Source organism: Rissa tridactyla, chromosome Z (genome assembly GCF_028500815.1).
Source record: "Rissa tridactyla isolate bRisTri1 chromosome Z, bRisTri1.patW.cur.20221130, whole genome shotgun sequence".
In the NCBI taxonomy this organism is placed as follows: domain Eukaryota; kingdom Metazoa; phylum Chordata; class Aves; order Charadriiformes; family Laridae; genus Rissa; species Rissa tridactyla.
In genome coordinates, this window is record NC_071497.1 from 17239197 (window position 1) to 17258654 (window position 19458).

Below are 19458 nucleotides of genomic sequence, written 5' to 3' on the forward strand. Positions count from 1 at the left end.
CATTTGCTAAGTCAGCTAAAAGCATAAAAAAAAAGTGCATCAGCCCTGTTGTACAAATAAAATTGCACTAAGGTGCTCCAAACAAGTCACTGAAGTAGCTGGATTGGACCGGAAAGTTAACAAGCAGAAAAAATACCTAAGCGTTGTTGTGGTCACATGTGTGCTCAGTATCACATGCAGATATGCTGTCTCATCTGAAAAGTTTTCACAAAAAGCGATAGAAAGACCTGTTACGGAGTTGAGAAGTCAGGGAGCAGCTGAGCTCACTGGTTTACAGCAAGGGCTGATGCACCTCGGGCTGTCAGAAGGAGAATATTTTGCCCTCTCCAACTCCTGCCCACTCAGACGCACACCCACACCAACACCTCTGCTTCTCCTTCAAGAACCATGACTGGCTTTCCTTGAAAAGCTGATACCGCATTTGCTCTCCAACACTGGCCAGAACTGAGTCATGGCACCTCTACTGCAAAACAGAGTTGTTTGTCAGATGAATAAAGAAAGATAAATCTTCTGGAGGACTTCTGCCCTCAGAAGAACGGTGCTCGCTGTGATTCTCACCTGTTCCTAAAGGTAAGATGGCAACCGAGGGCTCTGAGCACACCAGCTTGTGCCTGATCTCCTCCAGCGCACCAAGGACCCAGCCGACGGTGCCATCCCCTCCGCACACCAGCACTCGGAAGGAGGGGACTTTAGAGAATGTGTGAAACCTCCATTGAGAAACAAAGCAAAGGGGAAAATAAACGTTACAACGTAGTACAGGGAAAGCAAAGCCTCCTGACAGGCTATTTAAGATAACACGTTGTTATTAGATTCCCACCCCCAGCCCTCCCGACCACCATCAGTTTCAGGATCAACTTCAAAGTGAATTGAAAATAGGAACTTTTAGATAAAGCTGTTTAAAAAGACTGAAAACCACACATTCTTCTAAAATTCTTCAGAGCTGGGGTTAAATTTTTAATCACTTTCTTTTTCATCAAAGACACAGAGATCTAACTATTCATAATTTCAATGTGAACATTATAACTCTCAATTCTAGTAGAGATGTTGATTAGTGGTGGTTTTTTTTTTTTTAACTTAGTCATAGGACTCATAGTACATTTTCTTCCTCAAAGTACTATTTCCTGGTCGTTCTTACCTTTTGTGGCTTTTCATCCTACATACCAAGATATCCCACAAAGGAATTTTTATTTCCCATTGCACAAGAAGCAAAGAACAAGTGGAAGCATTTTGCCAGAAAGCTACAGGATTCCATGCAAAATAGCATGAACAAATTACTGAAGTTACAGCTTGAACTGCATTAGGAAGACAAAAGAATTACACAGTTCTGTCAAATAACTTGGTTTGTGCAGCTTGTTTTCCTTGCCTTCTGCATAAGCTGCATTTCTCTCAGGAAAACTTGTTTTGCAGAGCTTGTCAAGACAGTGCTTTATTAGAGTCGTCCTGAAGGAATGAGCCTACTCTGAGTAGGCTACAACCATCACCTTCAGTTTTATGAAGCTGGTAACAAAGTCATGTTGATTAAATCAAGTAATCGGTTCCTGCCTCCCTACAAGCACATTATGTTCTGTTCCTTGTATTTAGAAATGTTGCAGCTGTGATCAGGCAGGCTCTGTTAATTCTGCAGATGTGGCCAAGTTTCAAGAGTCAGGATAGAAAATTTTATTATACTTTCCTATTAGTTCCCATGAGACACCAGAGGAAATAAAAGCAAAAATGAGCTCTCGTCAGACAATGTGACATTTCTCTTTCCACCCCTATTCAATCACAAAATCTTTTTATTTTCAAAAATTATTAAATCCGTGTTGTTGTAAAGTACATATGACTTTCCCAGGACTGGACTCTATTAACTTGACACAAGCATATACATCAGGAACTACTCTATTAGAGAACCTAAAAGTTTATATCTATTTTCACAGTGAGAACCAGTCAGAAGGAGTGATCCACTGCTTTGGTCTTCAGGCACAGAACAGAAGCAATTCAGATCTTCATAGCAAGTGAATCTGATCCATCCTTTTGAAAAATAAAAATCCAACATAAATAAAAAAATATTACAAGATATGATGACTTACCCAGGCAGTGGGCCACCATTGGTAAGCTCAAAGACCTGATGTGGGTTTAGCAGCTTTCTAAAACTGTACAGCAGATCCCGGCCTTTTAGACCACCACTTTTTGGATTCACAAATATAAGAAGTGGGCAGCAGTTCCGTGGTATCTTGGAAGCCTGAAAGAAGGCAAGAAAAAGGATTAGCCAAATGTGGGTAGGCAGGAAAATTACTACTGCATCTCAGAAGTACTTCTGCTTCCTTGATGCTTAGTAAGAAAATGCAGGTTTGATAAATAAAAAGATTCAGTGTCCAGACAATGGACAGGTTAGCTGCTGATCTTGTTTCTTCTGGGAACTGAAGTTTCCTTAACCCACTCAAACTACACAGTTGAGCCCAATGTTAAAAACAAAGGCACTGTAAGTGGTCCCCCCTACACATTTTCGGTAAACAGTCTATGCCGAAGAAAAGTGTGAGGGTATATGGTACTTCCAGAGAGTCATGTGCAATTCAAATGCTTTCCTTACAAAGCGAGAACTTCTCCCAAAGACAACTGAAACATTTGTCTTAAGTTTTGTGGTTGTCTTAGATTACATGTTAATTTAGAAGGACAAAACACTTCAGAACGAGGGTGTTTGGGGCAGACACTGGCATGTTACATTACAGCCCCATGGAATGAGAGGCTGAAAAGCCTCTTTTAAAAAAAGAGTATTTAAAATTTTTAATGAGGAGGATTTGGTGCCAGTATCCTCCAATCCTCGCGCCTCTCTGCTGAAGCTGCTGCTGCTGAAAGGGCTCTCAAAGCACGGCCATGCTGTGGGGGAGCCTGGTATCCACCCAGAAACCACTCCAAAGGAAGCCCCGGCACATGGGAGAGGAGGGAGTTCCTGGGGTTCTCCACGGACTGCACAGGAACGGTACCTGCAGCCTCACCAGAGGCCAAAACTCCCAGACACCAGAAGCCCGCCCTCGGGCCTGGTTTTCAGCCAGCCAGCCCATAAATCATTTCATAAAATGATTTCTAAATGCTTCTAAAAAGATCAGGAACCGCCAGCACACCCTTCACCCCTCCATCCACCGGGCTGCGGGGCAGGTATGCGCCAGCGAAGCCCATCAGGCGTTTCACCGAGCGCGCTTCAAAACAGAAATGTTCGCCACAGTCCCTAAGTCATGGTAATTTGTATTTACAAATTGGACGGCATTCAGGGAACGGCAATTTGTCACGCAGCTGACAGGATGGATTCAGGGAACAGAACAACAGTGCTAAATATAAGTCAATTTAGACAAGAATGATTCAGGGGGTGGTGAGGCAGCAGCATGACCGCAGCGTGCAAACATGTGGAGAGACACCAACAGCTCCAGAGGGAAGGAGACAGCACCCAGAGAGCCCCCCGGCCACTGTCTGTGAGTGACCACCAGAGAGTGGGAACTAAGGCAAAGAACGCAGAAATCAGGACAAATTCATGAGTTGCTTTGAGGGGAAGCAAACTGGAGTCTGATGTTGAGATACACCAGACCACCCTCTACCTGTGAGCTGATTTGTATGCTTAAAAGCAGACGACCCTTTGGGGCTTCCCAGTATTTGAGAGATTTCCTCAAATTTTGCTTTCCTAAAGGAGCTGTGTGCCAACCCTTTGCAAGTCACACCCTGACAGATCTGTCAAGATACCCGCAAACACAGAAAAATCCTTCTCCTCAGTGTCACCGCCTGCATGAGAAATGCCCTCTGCCATCCAGCGTGACTCGCAGGCATGAACAGAAAACGAACTGGGGAGAGGAACGCTAAGGTAAGAAAGTTGGTGGAGCAGGAACACACTTCTCTTGCCCCTTCTGTCCCCATCCTTTACACCATTGAAAATACGTATTTTTTTTCTCCAAAAAAAATTAGCCAAACAAAGGTGATTTTGGCTGATAAAAAAACAGAAGAGCCTCAAACTTTGTTTTATTGGAAAGGTTTCACTGCTGGCAAAACACCTAGGTGGCTGCAAAGCTCTCCACACAGCTTTCTCCAGAGGAGAACCCCTTCACGCTGTACCTGTGATGACTGCTACGTCAAAACACCTCTTGCCTCCATATTCAGGCATTATTGGAAAAGGGGAAGCAAATATTGAGAGCATGCCCAACACACAACAAGGGTAATATATTTATTCCTGTTAAGCACGTGGAAAAGATACCTGCAGCCAGCAAAGGAAGTCTGAGGAAAACAATGCATGCCACTGTCACAAAAGGGAAGGACTTCGTGAGTTGTAAGGTTAACAGCTCAAGGATCCACACATCCCAACCAGAGGATTTCCCCTCCTTGAGTCACCACAGGCATTAATAAAAATAGTAATCAGAGCTCTGGCTTTTCCAGAAGTAAAGCCCTTCTCATTACTCCAACAGCTCCTGCACCGACACCTGCCACCACCTCAGGCTTGGTTCAATAGCTGGAAACTTGTGGGGTTTAAAAAAAGGGGGGTAAGGGGATAACAGAAATTAATAAATACTCAGTTCTGCAGCTCAGACAAAACAAACACCTTTTCAAAAAAGAATGAGAGCAAAGAAACCAGCCCAGCATTCAAGTCAAACAAGTATCTTACTTGAATATGGACAAGAATGTTTGATTACCTCCTCTTCTTCAGGAAATCGGTTTCTAAAAATACTGGTTTTGGACATTTAGAAGTGACATGTTGAACATGTGTTTTACATTACTTGCTTTTACAGGCAAGATCTAACACACTGGGTTTAAAACCAAGTAACTAAAATAATTCACGAGGAACTTCAGGGAATGACAATGATTTCTGAAGCAGACTAAGCTCCAAGGCATCCAAAAGCACAGCTGTGTTTTGGAAAGTCATCTGAGATCTTACCCAAGTAAATATATATTCTTGCAAATATGTATTTACAGTTTCTACAAAACTGTCATCTAAATTTCCTAACTCTCAAGTGTCAATATTGTACCAAAAAAATAAGAAAAAGTGAAACATTCACCCTGAATGCCACTAAGACACATGCTGCTGCGGAGAATGCCTGGAGCTAAGAAAGTATCTGTATGTAGTGTAAACCGAGCAGTCCTACCACTCAAAACCACCTCTCAAGTATCTTCTAACATAAATCCCTAACTATACCTATTTAGGATGAAACGTACCTATGTAGAAGGAATAGAAGTATTCTAGGAAGTTAACTTGCTTCCCATCATCACTCTTCATTAAACCTAAAGGTGTAAGAAACACCACTAAATCCCTAGATAAAGGCCAGCTTCTAAGAAAACGATTATTTTTCAGTAGGGTTTAAAAACTCCACGTCAGTCTGCACAGCAGAGCAGGGCTGCTGCCTCGCTTTCTGAAAAGCACGCGCTCCGTTACAATTACAGACGGCCACAAGGGTGGCACTCTTACACTGCAGAATTTGTTTTAATCCCTTAACAAAGCCCCAGCGGGGACAGGAGAACGAGTTTGTTACTGGGCAGAAGGGGACGTGTGACTCACAGCCCATGGACTCCCTTCCCCCTTCAGCCCTGCCTTCACAGCGCTGCTTGAGGAGCGAAATCTGCAGAGGGCTTTTGTACTGGCTGGCGTTCAGGAAGGAATTTATTGCTTGTTTCTTAGAGACAGCTGAAGGAGGTAGTGTGATTTTAGACACTCTGTCCATCGCTGTGAACCGCTTAATTTGTCAGGATTAGCACAATGTGGCTTCAGGCTGGGGCACGATATTTATTATCGACGCTAATCCCCTTTCTGTTGAGCGTGTAATCACATCTCACGACGGAGCAGAACAAGGTGTTCTGTGCCACAGGCCTGCCAGCACGACAACACATCTTCCAGGGTGGTGGGTAGTCTCCAGGCACTGCAGATACCTCTAAACGACAAGTAAAATTCAACATTTGCAAGCATCCGCCATGTGCAGGGACTCATGACGCCCCAAGCACAAACCTCCTCCATCCTGGCCGGAAAGGAGCCGTCGTGTCCGATGAGGAATGATGTGCAAGGTGTCTCAACGCAACGTGAGCAGCAGCTGTGTCAACACAGTGGGACACCAAAGCCTTTCTTTGCTCTTTGGGGAATTGCAGCAGTGGAAGAAGGGTGGAAAGTAAACTTTCACCAAGTTTTGGCTAAGAGGGTCATTAAACTATCATTTAAGTTGGACATATTTGGGTGAGGAATTGGTGGAATGAATGAAATGGAAAGTTTCACCCATTTGTGAAACTCACGCATCTTTTTCTACTACTTTTAAGGAAGCTAACCACAGTACTTCAGAGGGCACTGATGAAGCTACAAAAACCTGTCATCTTTGTGCCGATACTGGCCTCGTACGACTCTCTGCTGATTTCCTTGTTTGCCAGTATGGCAAAAGGAGTTCTGGAAAATGAGCTTTCAATTCAAAGATTCAGCTCTGCAATGTCTTTCACCTTGACACGCTACCAAAGAGCTGCCCCTGCAGGTCCACACACACAGCAGCTAAACACCTCTGTAAGGGACTGTATTTTTTTTTTTCACACTCCAACAAAGACAGTATTTTCATTTATTTGAATATTGTGAAATGAAAAAGTGTTTGATTAAATTCTTAAAGGCCCAAGATCGTGAAACAGCAGAACAGATCAACACATCTGATCACATTAATTGCTTGACTTTCTAATAAGCAATTAGGGCAAACAGCTTCTGCATTCAAACGCTTCAGTAATGACAGTAAGAGGATGAACTGCTTCCGCCAGACCTGACCATGCCAGAGTAGAAGGGGGCCTCCTCCTCAGAAGGTGTATCAGACACAGAGTAAGTGAATCTCACCTTGGGAGAACGAAGGACTAGCAACCTGCCAACCACCAATTTACTTCTGTGGTTTTATTGACTTTTAAGAAGGTTTGTTTTGTTTTGTTTGTTTGGGGTTTTTTTAATTAAGTTGCAATTTGGAAAAATCATTCATTAACCAAAACACTGTTTTATCACCCGTTCTTCTTCTGAGACTACGCATTAGCCCTTCATTCTCAAATTCTTTGTATTTCACCCACGAGAGGAATGTCAAACACAGCACAAATTTAATATTGTGCTCAGTTTCTGCGTAAGTATTTCCTGGTGTTGTACTTAAACGCTCACACATACAAATTGTAGACAAAGGATAACAGTATCATATGATAAAAGGATAATCTAGATTGGAAGGTACCTCAGGAGGTCATCTAATGTAATTGTTTACCAAAGTAGAGTCAACAATCCCTCATTAGCTTACCCTGGATAATTAGTGAACGGCGTAAGCTGAGTGGCCAAAGCACACACTAACAACACTTGAAATATTATTTAGATTAACTCTCGGCTCATTTCAGTGAGTTAACCAAATATAAACAATACACGCTGAAATGAACACAAAATGTATGTGCACATGTACAGCCGGTCTCTCTTTCTTACATACTAGAAATTCATCCCTAGCAGTCCCCTGAACTGGAGTTTCTAAAAAATATCTCGCATCAGATAACAGATAGCATTATCCCTATTTCCCTGGCACCAAAAAGTTCACTTCAAACATACCTAGTGTCAGAAAACCAAACACACGTAATCAAGAGAACGGAGTATGTTCAACCTCACACACCGTGCACCAAATCAGGCTCATAACACATTTGCCTAAAAACCACCAAAACCAAGCATCCAAAAGCAGTCCCATCTTCATGATGCCTTCTGTTTCTGATAACAGAAACCCTGAAACCTAGTTTGGACGAAGTGGGGGAACCTTGGTTTCTAAGGATCTCACAAAACATAGTGCCTGTGCATGCGTAAGAACAAGGCTCTCACTTTTTTTGAAGGGTGGGTAGTTTTTAATCTTGCCAGTTTCATGTAAGCACCACCACTGGTATCTGCTCATACAAAAAAATAATTTTGCCTTCAGAAAACTTTGACAAAGCATAGGAGTCTAAATGGTAAAAGCAGGCACATTAAGTATGCAACTATGGCTATTGAACTTGAGAGCCTCCCATCTAAAGTTGTTTCATAGTTCCCACTAATTATGTAATTTATTAAGTTTTCAACCCTTTGTGAAGTTCTAAGAAGTCAAATCAAGACCTTCACTTCACTTCCCATAATGCAACTCCAGAAAGACAGTAACTGCAAGATACACAACAGTTCAGCAGAAAGTAACCAGGTACATCCTCTTTTGGACAGAACCCACATCACCCTGGTTAAAAATCACTTTTTTCAGTGAACCACTTGCCTCTTTTCACCCTCAATCTGATTTGCTATCATGAAACCTACTATTAAACCAACTGATTCATAGGAAAGTGATTTATAACCATAAAAATGAATAAATCAGAATCAACCCTGCACTTGTGAAAGGACTCTTGCACTAAGTCTTTCAAAAGACTATTTTCCTCTGAAATCCACAATGTAGCATTTAAACAAGCTCAAACTCCCTCTGATACAGAATGGGGGAAATGAAGATACTGTAAATGTAAAAACTAGCAGTAGCACTTTACCTCATGATTGGCGCGGAGACAGGTTTAGTCTCCAAAACAAAGTTGTTGTAAGCATTTTAAGATACAGCAGCTAAAATTAAAACCCAACCTAACCTTTTGATCATTGAAATAAATAAAGAGGAAAAAAAAATATTTGTTTTTCTCCCCTTTATAACTGCATAGTTATGCAGTTGTATAGTTATTCCCAACAACTCAACATTAACAGTACAAGTGACTTAACTCACAGAAGTATATCACATACATGAAGTACAGGCTCTCAAGTATTTTTTTATCACACCACTCACAGAAACTCACTGTATGGCTCTTTTGAATAAAATGTATTTTCATTTACTTCCAGCAGAAAAAGTCTTAGGGTAGTTGTTTTTCTTTTAAAGACATATTTTAAATTAAAACCCATCTCTTACCATAACTTCAGGAATCACCACAGCATTCAGAGGCTTGTCATTGACAGTTGTATCTTTAACTAGCATATATATTCTTTCAGCTTCAGAAAAGCATGAAATTTCGAGTACAACAGCACCTGTGAAGAGGCATCAGACCTATTTTTCATATATTCTGTTATTATTAATAAATCAGTATCATCGTATCACAACAAAAGTTGTTTACTCAGGGGATTATTCAGTAAAAGTTACTCTGCAACACTTGGGGCTGTTGGTTATCAGTGAATTGGGCTGTTCTGTTTTTTAAGCCTTCCTTCATATGCCCAAACACATCCTGGACTTTTGTTAAAGCAAAGCAGTTTGAGGACAAGAAGAACTGCAGCACAGAACTGATGTGTATTTAAAGATTTCATTTGGGCTTCAGAAGCATGGCTGATTTCCATACTCTTTATCATAGCTAATAGGCTGATCTCATCATGTAAAAGTGACAAAGGTATCAGATTTTGTATCTCGTTATTAAAAATCCAGTGGTTCCATTTGTTGACAATACCTCAGTAAGAATTATTACAAGCAAAGATTTGGTTTGAGAATCAATTTAAGATCTTTATGTCAGGCTTAGGTCCTGCATGGGGAAGCTGGGAAGACAAAAAGGAAAAATAAAGGAAAACAAAATACTGCCAAGTTAGTTTAAAGTAAGACACTTAGTGAGGAGCAAACAGGACAGGACAAAATCAAAGTGCGTAACGGACAGCACGTGAGATGTAAGTTGGTAACACAACCTGGTTGCAACCAAAAGTGAGAGCTAGGAAGTTGGAAAAACATAAAAATACTCAGAAAGTGAAAAAAACCAAAGAACAATAAAAATCACATACAAGCAGAGACATCTGAAAGACACATGCAGGTAAACTTGGTTAAATGAATCTGTGACATGAGAAGAGTATCACAGAAACCCCTATTATCCATTGACAAATATGAAAAGGAGAAGGCACATCTAAAAGTTTTATGTTTTTCCTTAGGAAAAGTGAGTATTAACCATCCATGTGGAGACAGCAGATACGCAAAGGAAACACATGTCAGTCTTCAAAACCAAGCTATACAAAGACTCATTTAGTGGTTACGTGGAAGTTAAGCTTGCCAAAGGAAGTGAAGCACCTTGGACATGGACACCTCAATGTACGAATGATAAATTCTGCACTTTTAACTTCTGACAAACGCAGATCTCCACCTGACCACTGCGCTAAAGCTGCCCTGAGCCACTGCTGTTCCGGGTCTCGGAAGCCTTGCAGCTTCTCCGACCTTGCTGAAATGAAATTCGCACAGCAAAAGCAATGCAGTGGCTCAAAGGATGAACGCAGAGATGAGTGTACTGATTTTCTTCAGACTTACAGCCACTGAACCCCCACTTGACACCGTGCTAGGAAACACTGGCTGTGAAACAATCCCATCAAGTTCAACAGCAATACCAAATTTTAGTCTTTTAGAAGACAAAATAAAGAGAGAGCACTTGAAAGGTTTCTAACAGGTCAGCGGTGTTAGACTATTCGGTTGAAGTGCAACTTCAAAACTCATTTTTGTGATGAGATATTACCACTTTTTGGTATACAAGGCTTGAAGCCAATCTTTTTATTTTGTTTAATAAGGTAATACTAATCCACCGCTCTTCATAAATACAATGTGTTACATTTTATCTGAAGGGCTTTTTGCTTATGCAATAACACTAACGCACTCTGAGCTTAGAGCCTCTTAGTATCAGGCTGCAGTTTTGAAAATAGACATTATTTGCAAGACTAAAAATCTTAATGCTTACCTTGTGCTTGATAAACATGACTCACAGATACGACATTTGCTGCAAAGGTTAAAAATATAAACAGATAAAACCTTGGGTACATTTAGAGTAAATATTTAAAATATTTTTTAAAGTTACATAAATATAATATAAATAAATACTAAATGTTATACAAATACAGGAAGAACCTCCAGCTAACACTTTCCCTCTCCTAAGTTTACTTTGCAAGTTAGAAAAGCTAAATTGATTTTCTTAAAAGGTGACTATGAATTCCTTCTGGCATTTAAAGTTTAATTCCTCTTGAAGTTACATAAAAGGCTGGGAAAAATGCTTCATTTCCTGAAACAAAAAGCATGACGCATTCCTGATACTGTTTATAGAACACGTTGGTTGAGAGAGTATTATGAGAAATCAATTACACTTTTTTGCAAAAGAAAAATAAATTCATTTCACTGCGTGCTTGTCCCTATGTGTGTGCACCCACTGCTCATACTTCCCCGTCACGAGGCACAGAGCTAATGAACAACATGGAGGAGAGTCGACACAAAAAATGTCAGAGGTTAATAAAGGAGAGAAACATTCATGCACAGGGAATTAAACTGCCCTGCCATAATTTGAATGGCGTAAGGTATGTAAGGTTAATTTCTAATCAGCTTTTCCACTAAAAAAAATGGAGTGGTCACATATAACTCAAGTCATGTAATAAGATTTCTGTGAATAATGAGCTGTCACGTCTCTCATGCAACCATGAACATGTTAAAATTAATAAAAAAGCCCCCTGTGAGAGCAGAAGGCAGACTGATTTCTCAAATATGGTCAGAAAACCTTAAGAAAAAAAAAATAGAAAGGAGCAATAGATTCTACTACATTTTATTCTGTACAAGTGAATACATCTCAAAATGCACCTATTTACTTACTTTTGATAGCTAATTCGTCCTTGAGAATATTTGTGTATTCTTCAGAGGAAAGCTGAGGTGGGAGGCCACCAACAAATAAATTCACTCGTACAATGGATTTACTGTTTTCCACAATGTAAAATCTTGTTTGATTCATCTGACGTATTGAAGTCTACCAAAATAAAGAAAAATGACTTGACATTTGGCAAAAAGATACCATGAAACAAAATCCCAAATAGTTCTGAACTTAGCGATCAAGTCCTCTATGCCTACAGAATACCACGAGCAGAAACAAACTTCAGCCCAAGCACTTTTAGCTTCTCTACAGAGGAGCCAGCTGGGGGGGTAACTGATTACTTACTTTTTCTGTATGAAAGGGGACTCCTTACTTGCTATAAAAAGGATCATGTTTCTTTTTCAGGTTTACCTTTCTTATGTCCTTGAGTCTGTTGAGAATCAGTTCCTGATTGTCCAAGACCATGCGCTGAACTAGAGACAGCAAGAACATTAATCATATTCAAAAGCACTGCAAGTTACTATGAGGCTCAATTAAGCAAAAACAGTACAAAAAATTTCAGGGAAAATTCACAACTCTGCACACAACTAACATTAACACAAAGGACCACGCAAACCTCGACTACTCACTATTCAACAGAAAAACCACACAGGTGCTTTCAACAGTATGGTTTTGTTCACAGTTCTTAAACACCACCCTCCATTAAAAAAAGGCAGAGACACTGCTTGAAGCCACTCAAATGATAAGCAGCACATTGGTAACAGGCTAACTGTTTGACAGCAGACTTTAAAACTACATTCCCTGACAGCTACAGTAATAACCAACTTCAGTATTTTATTTAAATATTAAAATAACTGCAAAAACTTCCAGTTAAAGCGAGGTTGTCAATGATGCTTTAAAACAGAGCAGCAGGAACCAACCAAGGTAAGACATTCACAAGGCTACAATAACTTTATAAAACAACTTACTGCTGATGTTCAGAAAGAAAGCAAAGTATCAGGCCAGTATTTGAACTAAAAAGATATTTACTTGGGTGCGGCCAGGGCACCATTAGACTGCTTCTGTGGTTTTTTATTTATGTCTCTATGCAGCCTTACAAATAATGAAGCACAAAGGGATGTGAACTTGGAGAACACCAGCTTAGGCCCTGCAGGATCACAAATCTCTTGAGCAATGCTAGGGCTGCGTATTTCTGTACTTCATAACGCACATACTCCTTGGACTGTCTCAGGACTTGAATTTGCTCTTGTCTAGGGGCAGTGTCAGGGGGAAAGAGGAGAGAAGGAAGGGAGCCAACTGAACTTTACAATTAATCTTTACTAAATAACTGCAGTTAAGAAAATTATGTCAGCTAAAGGCAGCTCCCCAAAACAGGGCTCTATGCCAAAGTGTCAACACCCACCAGAAACCACTAATAAACCTTTATGCAATGATGAAGAAAAAGAAGGGACCAACATTCCACAGGACGCACAAGACCAAAAGGAACCAACATCGCTTCTGATTAAGTGTTTCAACATGATGGGGAACTTTTATTTGTGAAGGCATTTATTGTAAAAAGTTAACTGTGACTGTGTTACAAGGGGCGAGAAAAAAGAGCTAGAAGATCAGTTACAGATGTGCCTTTGGCCAACGCTCCCTCACTTACCTTGCTTACTGCCCATAAGCACTTCCACCAATTTGAAATTCTGGAGGCACTCCATCTGTCAAAGATGCAACACGTAAATGTAATTTCTGAATGAAATATAATTTTGCCAGATGTTTATGTTAAAGTTATGTTATTCACTGCATGCACAGAGCATAGAAAATTGAACGTTTTTAAATCAACCACGATATTCTTCCCCTAACCCACTCCTCCTGAGCTAGGAATAATCTTAATTTCACACACCCAGCCTCCCACACATGGTGTCAGGCTCCTGTGCCCTTAACTATGGTGGCATCCTCGCAGCCCCATGGTGAAGGGGCACTTGTAAAGCACGATTAACTCTACCTCCCTTCAGCGACCAGCAGCTCAACTAAGATATTTCCAGAGTGTCCTTCCTTAGGAAAAGTGAGTATTAACCAGGACTGGGAATGAACCTGCTCTTTGAGAGCATGGCCCAGGAGCTAGGCTTAACAAAAGCAGGCTGACTGGTCCCCATCTCCTGGGGCACTCCACCAGCACTAGTGGAACAAAATCCTCTTCTCATGTGCCACAGCCACTTCTCCGAACTCTACTGCCAGGGACCATCCAAGTCCCCCACGGCTGGACAAGAAAAGCTGGCACAGCCAAGAGTTGAACCATTTACTAGGATTACTGCAACCCTGGAAACATGTGACACTCAGGATTGAGGAATTCTCTTTAATTTTTGGCCTCGAGACTCAGAGGACAAATGATCTTGCTTTACACATCATGAACAGGGCTGTTAAAAGCCTCAACTGCCTACATTTGCTTTGCCTGAAATTTGATGAGAGCAACTCATCAAATTGGGACACAAAGATGATGAGAGGGCTGGAGCACCTCTGCTATGACAGAGTTGGGGTTGTTCAGCCTGGAGAAGAGAAGGCTCCGAGGAGACCTTATAGCAGCCTTCCAGTACCTGAAGGGGGCCTACAGGAAGGATGGGGAGGGGCTCTTGATCAGGGAGTGTAATGATAGGACACGGGGTAACGTCCTCAAACTGAAAGAGGGGAGATTTAGATTGGGCATCAGGAAGACATTCTTTACTGTAAGGGTGGTGAGGCACTGGAACAGGTTGCCCAGAGAAGCTGTGGATGCCCCATCCCTGGAAGTGTTCAAGGCCAGGCTGGATGGGGCTTGGAGCAACCTGGTCTAGTGGGAGGTGTCCCTGCCCAGGGCAGGGGGGTTGGAACTAGGTGATCTTTAAGATCCCTTCCAACCCGAACCATTCTATGATTCTGTGAACTCGGTGAGGATCTTCAGCACAGGCAAATTCTGGATATTAAAGAAAGGTTTCGTGTATGCGCATCGTCATACAGAAAAAGGAGAAAACGGTTTAAAAACTGATATATCAGTATCAGAGAAATTGCAACTAAGCTAAGAAATTAAGTCTCTGACAACACAAAACTAGCTTTCCAAATAGAGATGTGAGGATCTTCCCCAAACAGAGTATCTGACTATCCTGTTTGACAGTTGCTTTTTTCAGATGAGACAAGACTTCAGTAAAGATTTTCCAAGTTTTGTTAAAAGGTCCCCAGCACTTGAGGAACAGGATTGAAATCAAATCCTGGAACCATCCTATGGCACATAAAAAGTTGTGTGCACTACATAGCTGTGTACACCTATACAGAGATCTACAATTAACATCTACTGTAGATAGCTAGCCACACGTATGTTCCTATGCACCCTGTAAATAACCACAAAAGGCGGTGGTCACCCTCTTGAGCATGACAGAAGCCTGGAGCTGCAGAATTGTGCCAATCTGCTGGTGTGCTCACAAGCCCCCAGTGCTGAATTAAATGAGAATGCTATGGCTTCATGTCTCCACACCTGTGTGTCTGATTGAGACTGCCAGTGCCTTGGTACACTTGCAAGTTCTACTAATGCGTTTCCTAAAAGTCAGGCTATCTTGGCACCAACTGTAAGAAAGACAGTCGGACTGAAAAGAGATCATCTTCCAAGGATAACACGTGCATCTGGAAGATTACAAGATGTATCTAATCATTTCCAATGAGGTGGGAAGAAATGCAGATAGTAAAGAACATGGGTGCCATTCACTGCCATTCAGCCTTGAGTCCTTCCTTGTACACCTTGAGGACTACAGAGATGCTGTTCGCCAATGTAGGAAGAAAATTCGTGTGGCCAAAGCTCGATTAGAGTTCAAGCTGGCCAGCACTGTGAAGGACAACAAAAAGGTCTTTTTAAAATATGTGAACAGCAAAAGAAGGATCTGAGATAACATCAGTCTGTTACTTGATGAGGTTGGTCACCTCACAAATAGGGAAACAGACACAGTGGAGACATCTAGCGCCTTCTTTGCCTCCATCTTCAACATCTAGCGCCTTCTTTGCCTCCGTCTTCAACACTGATGATGGACCCTGGGATCCCCAGAGCCCTGTGTTGGAAGACCATTGACTGCAGGGATGATCAGCTCCCAGCCAACCCTGAACTTGTTCAAGACTTGCTGCTCCAGCTGGATGTACGTAATCTATGGGGCCTGACAGGATTCACCCCAGGGTATTCAAAAAGCTGTCTGATATTACTGCAGGACCTCTCTCCATTATTTTTCAATGGTCTTGGGAGTCTGGAGAGGTTCCAGTTGCCTGGAAGCTGGCAAATGCTGTCCTAATTTTCAAGAAGGGTAAAAAGGAAGACCCTCGTAATTACAGGCCTGTCAGTCCCACTTCATTGCCTGGCAAAGTCATGGAGAAGGTTATTCTGGGAGTTACTGAAAAACATTTGAGAGACACCACAGTCATTGGTCATAGCCGGCACAGGTTCACAAGGGAAAGCCCTGCTTAACCAACTTAATTTCCCTTTATGATCAAGTCACCCATCTAGTTGACCAAGGGAAGCCAGTGGATGTGGTGGTTTGGGATTTTAGCAAAGCTTTCGATACTGTCTCTCACAGTATCCTTCTGGATAAACTGTCCAGCACGCAGCTAGACGAGTCCATAATACATTGGGTGAGCAAGTGGCTGACACGTCAGGCTCAAAGAGTTATAATAAATGGGGCTCCATCAGGCTGGCAGCCAGTCACCAGTGGGGTTTCCCAGGGCTTGATATTAGGGCCAGTGCTCTTTAATGTTTTTATAAGTGATCTGGATGCAGGAAACGAATGTATATTAAGTACGTTTGCTGATGATACTAAACTAGGAGGAGCTGTGGACTCCCCTGAGGGAACAGAGGCCTTGCAGAGAGATCTGGATAAACTAGAGAGCTGGGCAATCACCAACCATATGAAATATAACAAGTGCTGAATTGTCCACCTGGGACGGAGTAATCCTGATTACACATACAAACTGGTGGATGAGAGGCTGGAGAGCAGCCCTGCAGAAAGAGATCTGGGGGTTTGGGTTGATGGCAAGTTGAATATGAGTTGACAGTGTGCCCTGGCAGTCAAAAGGGCCAACTGTGTCCTGGGGTGCATCAAGCACAGCAGAGGTAGCTGGGCAAGGGAGGTGACTGTCCCACTCAGCACTGCACTGGTGCGGTCCCACCTCAAGTGCTGTGTGTAATTTTGGGCACCTCAATAAAGAAGGACATCAAATGACTAGAGTGTGTCCAGAGGAGGGCAACCAAGATGGTGAATGGCCTCGAGGACAAGACTTAGGAGGAGCAGCTGAGGTCACTTGGTTTGTTCAGCTTGGAGAAGGCTGAGGGGTGACCTCAACACAGGCCACAAATTTCTCAAATCGGAATTTTTGGTCAATCCTCTGCTTGACCCAGAAAGACTGATGGTAACTTCCAGTGCACAGAAAGCAGGTCCACCACCAAGACTGCAGAAAATTTTGAGCATCGTACTAGTCATAAGAGACGATCTACTGAACATTAACAACATTCACATTAACTGCAAATGGACTGATTATAATTTTTCTAAAGAGAAAAACACACACTTCAGGGTCACTCAGGTGGTATATGGACATGCTTATGATCCTTTGTTTACCTGCCTTCCAAGTAATGGAAGCACTTCTTTGATCACAGTCTGCGTAGTGCTATCCTTATTTACTCGTAGAGAAACATACGCCATTCCCACCCTAAAGAGAAAACAAATAGTTATTTTAGGACAATTGTTTGACCTATCCTATGTGTACTTTTTTACCCAAATGGCAATTTTTTTAGGGGGTAGGCAGAAATTTGTATTAGCTGAAAAAAGTTGTTCACTGAGGCTTTTGGAAGATGCAGTATTAGACCCACAGACAAGCAAAGACTTCCTCTCAAGGAACTGGTCATTACAATTGCAACACTGCAAATTAGTTTCTTCCTACACACAGAATTACATACTAGTCTTTCATAGAATTTGGCAATGTAGTTGCATTAGTAAAATGAAAAAATAGTTCAATTTTATCCCACTGCTCTTAAAGAAATGAATAGGTCACTTGCCAGTCTTGTTTCCACTGCTAAATATCCTTAGAATATATATTGTCTCAGTGGGGGTAAACGGAACAGATTTTTTTTTCTTCATTTTTTCCTCCTTTTCTCACAACAGAAGTTACATTGAATTCCTCCCACTTAGTATCTTCCAAAAAACCATCAAGCTTTCAAATGACTTGTGTATGTCATCATTTGTTTACAGATGGAAAGGCTGTATCTCCTTTGCCAAACGCACAATCATAGAACTGCACAAGTTGCACGGTATGTTCTGTGCATGTAAAGAAATCCACAACAGGTTTCCAGGCACGGAAATTAATAATATGTATATTACTCATTCAGAAAAATAAACAGAAGAATCCTGAAACACAGAAGAAGAAACTACATTCTCTGTTACGCTTGTGCGACTTCAATAACTGAAACACACTGGGCTAGACCACAGAGGACAGATATAGCAAAGCAGGATAACCTTGGGGTAAAGGAGACCACTCACTTCAACCAGGCAGGATAAATTCGGATCACTTCCTCCTCCTTTGGTTTGGCTCTGATGATCCAAGCTTCAGGAACAGATTCTCGGAATACCGAGCCCAAGTTGGTGTCCTGTGCAGCATCGTTCCTGTTGATAACATCATCAGACAGCAGCGCCTGCTGCGTAAAAGTCTGAAGCTCATACTCCTGCTGGTCATCGTTTATGTAGTATGCCCTCAAAGCAGCCTCCTACAACAGAGCAAGATAAATTAACATTTTCTTGAAAAGACACCATTAATACCTATGTAGCCACAGACATTTATAAATACTTTACTTATGGAACCAACCTTTAATGCATGTTTTAAGTGCAGAATAGTGGATAAACAGCAATGGTAAAAACCAAAACAAGAGTGAAGTTTTGAAAACAAATTTTAGTGGAAGATACAGAAACAAAACTTGAGATATCAATGGATTTGAACACAGCCCACGGTATTTTTGTCAAGTGACAGTCGTTTTAACTCCATAGATCAAATGTAAAAATTCAGCACCAATAAAGCTACACTGCATGCAAAATTTACTCCACAAGGAAAATGGTAAATTACACTTAAATGTGCCCAACTCTGCATATTCAACCTTCTTGCACTAAGGGGATGATGAAAATTAGCGAGCTTCTCAGCCACAAGGCTGCCCCGAACCCCCACGCCCGTGAAAAGGAAAGGTAAAGGCTGTCCTTGGAAGATGCAAGGAGTCACAGTGATTTTACATTGATTACTGGCCCATGCCTGCAGTACTTCTGCTAACACAGATGTTGCAGTGAATAAAGCCCAGTAGGTCACTTATGAGAACTGGTGTTAATCTGTCCTGGTATGTGAAGAAGCAGTGTGACAAAACGCACTTGAAAGGCAAGCAGCACTCCTAAATACAAGTGTTTTCAGCACTGTACATAATTTTCCTTGAAGATCTTTGACTTGCAGAACACTACCAACCATCTTCAAAACTCCTGTTGATTTTGAGCACAATATCAAGATACAAATCTTAATGAGCTGTAGGTCTAAATTGTCAAAATTCTGATGTAATAAATTCTCCAGACGCCTTTGCTAAGTCCTTTATGACTCTGAGTCCTCACCATGCTCGGTTCTACTGTGCACCACCATACACCCGTTTTGGGCTCCATTTCTGCACAGCATGGGTAAATTAAGATCTCTACAGAGCAGTCGATTCAGTACGGAGTCGTGTTTCCACCCCAGATGGAGCACTGGAGAAGCTAGCGAGTGGCCGCCATGTGATCAATAATTCATTACTTTCACAGCCAAGGCGCGGAGGTAACTATGGCGTGCTTCAGTCTCCAAAGCTCATTAACTGAAGCAAAAATAGTGGCGTCTGCCCAGGATAAACATCAAACCACTAAA

The 19458-nt window shown here is 41.7% G+C and overlaps 1 protein-coding gene across 2 annotated transcripts in view; it reads right to left on the bottom strand.

Moving 5' to 3' along the window:
- DGKQ (diacylglycerol kinase theta) overlaps nt 1–19458 on the bottom strand; it is a 98346-nt gene that overhangs the window by 19473 nt on the left and 59415 nt on the right. The window contains exons 9-17 of one of the 2 annotated variants that reach the window (XM_054185215.1): nt 18075–18298; nt 17157–17247; nt 13199–13253; nt 11965–12026; nt 11559–11709; nt 10663–10701; nt 8880–8995; nt 2070–2221; nt 559–707 (exon numbers count right to left, since the gene is read on the bottom strand). In XM_054185215.1, coding sequence (XP_054041190.1) covers nt 559–707; nt 2070–2221; nt 8880–8995; nt 10663–10701; nt 11559–11709; nt 11965–12026; nt 13199–13253; nt 17157–17247; nt 18075–18298 — 1039 coding nt within the window. The remainder of the gene's footprint in view (nt 1–558; nt 708–2069; nt 2222–8879; nt 8996–10662; nt 10702–11558; nt 11710–11964; nt 12027–13198; nt 13254–17156; nt 17248–18074; nt 18299–19458) is intronic. The other variant, XM_054185216.1, reaches the window with a different exon arrangement.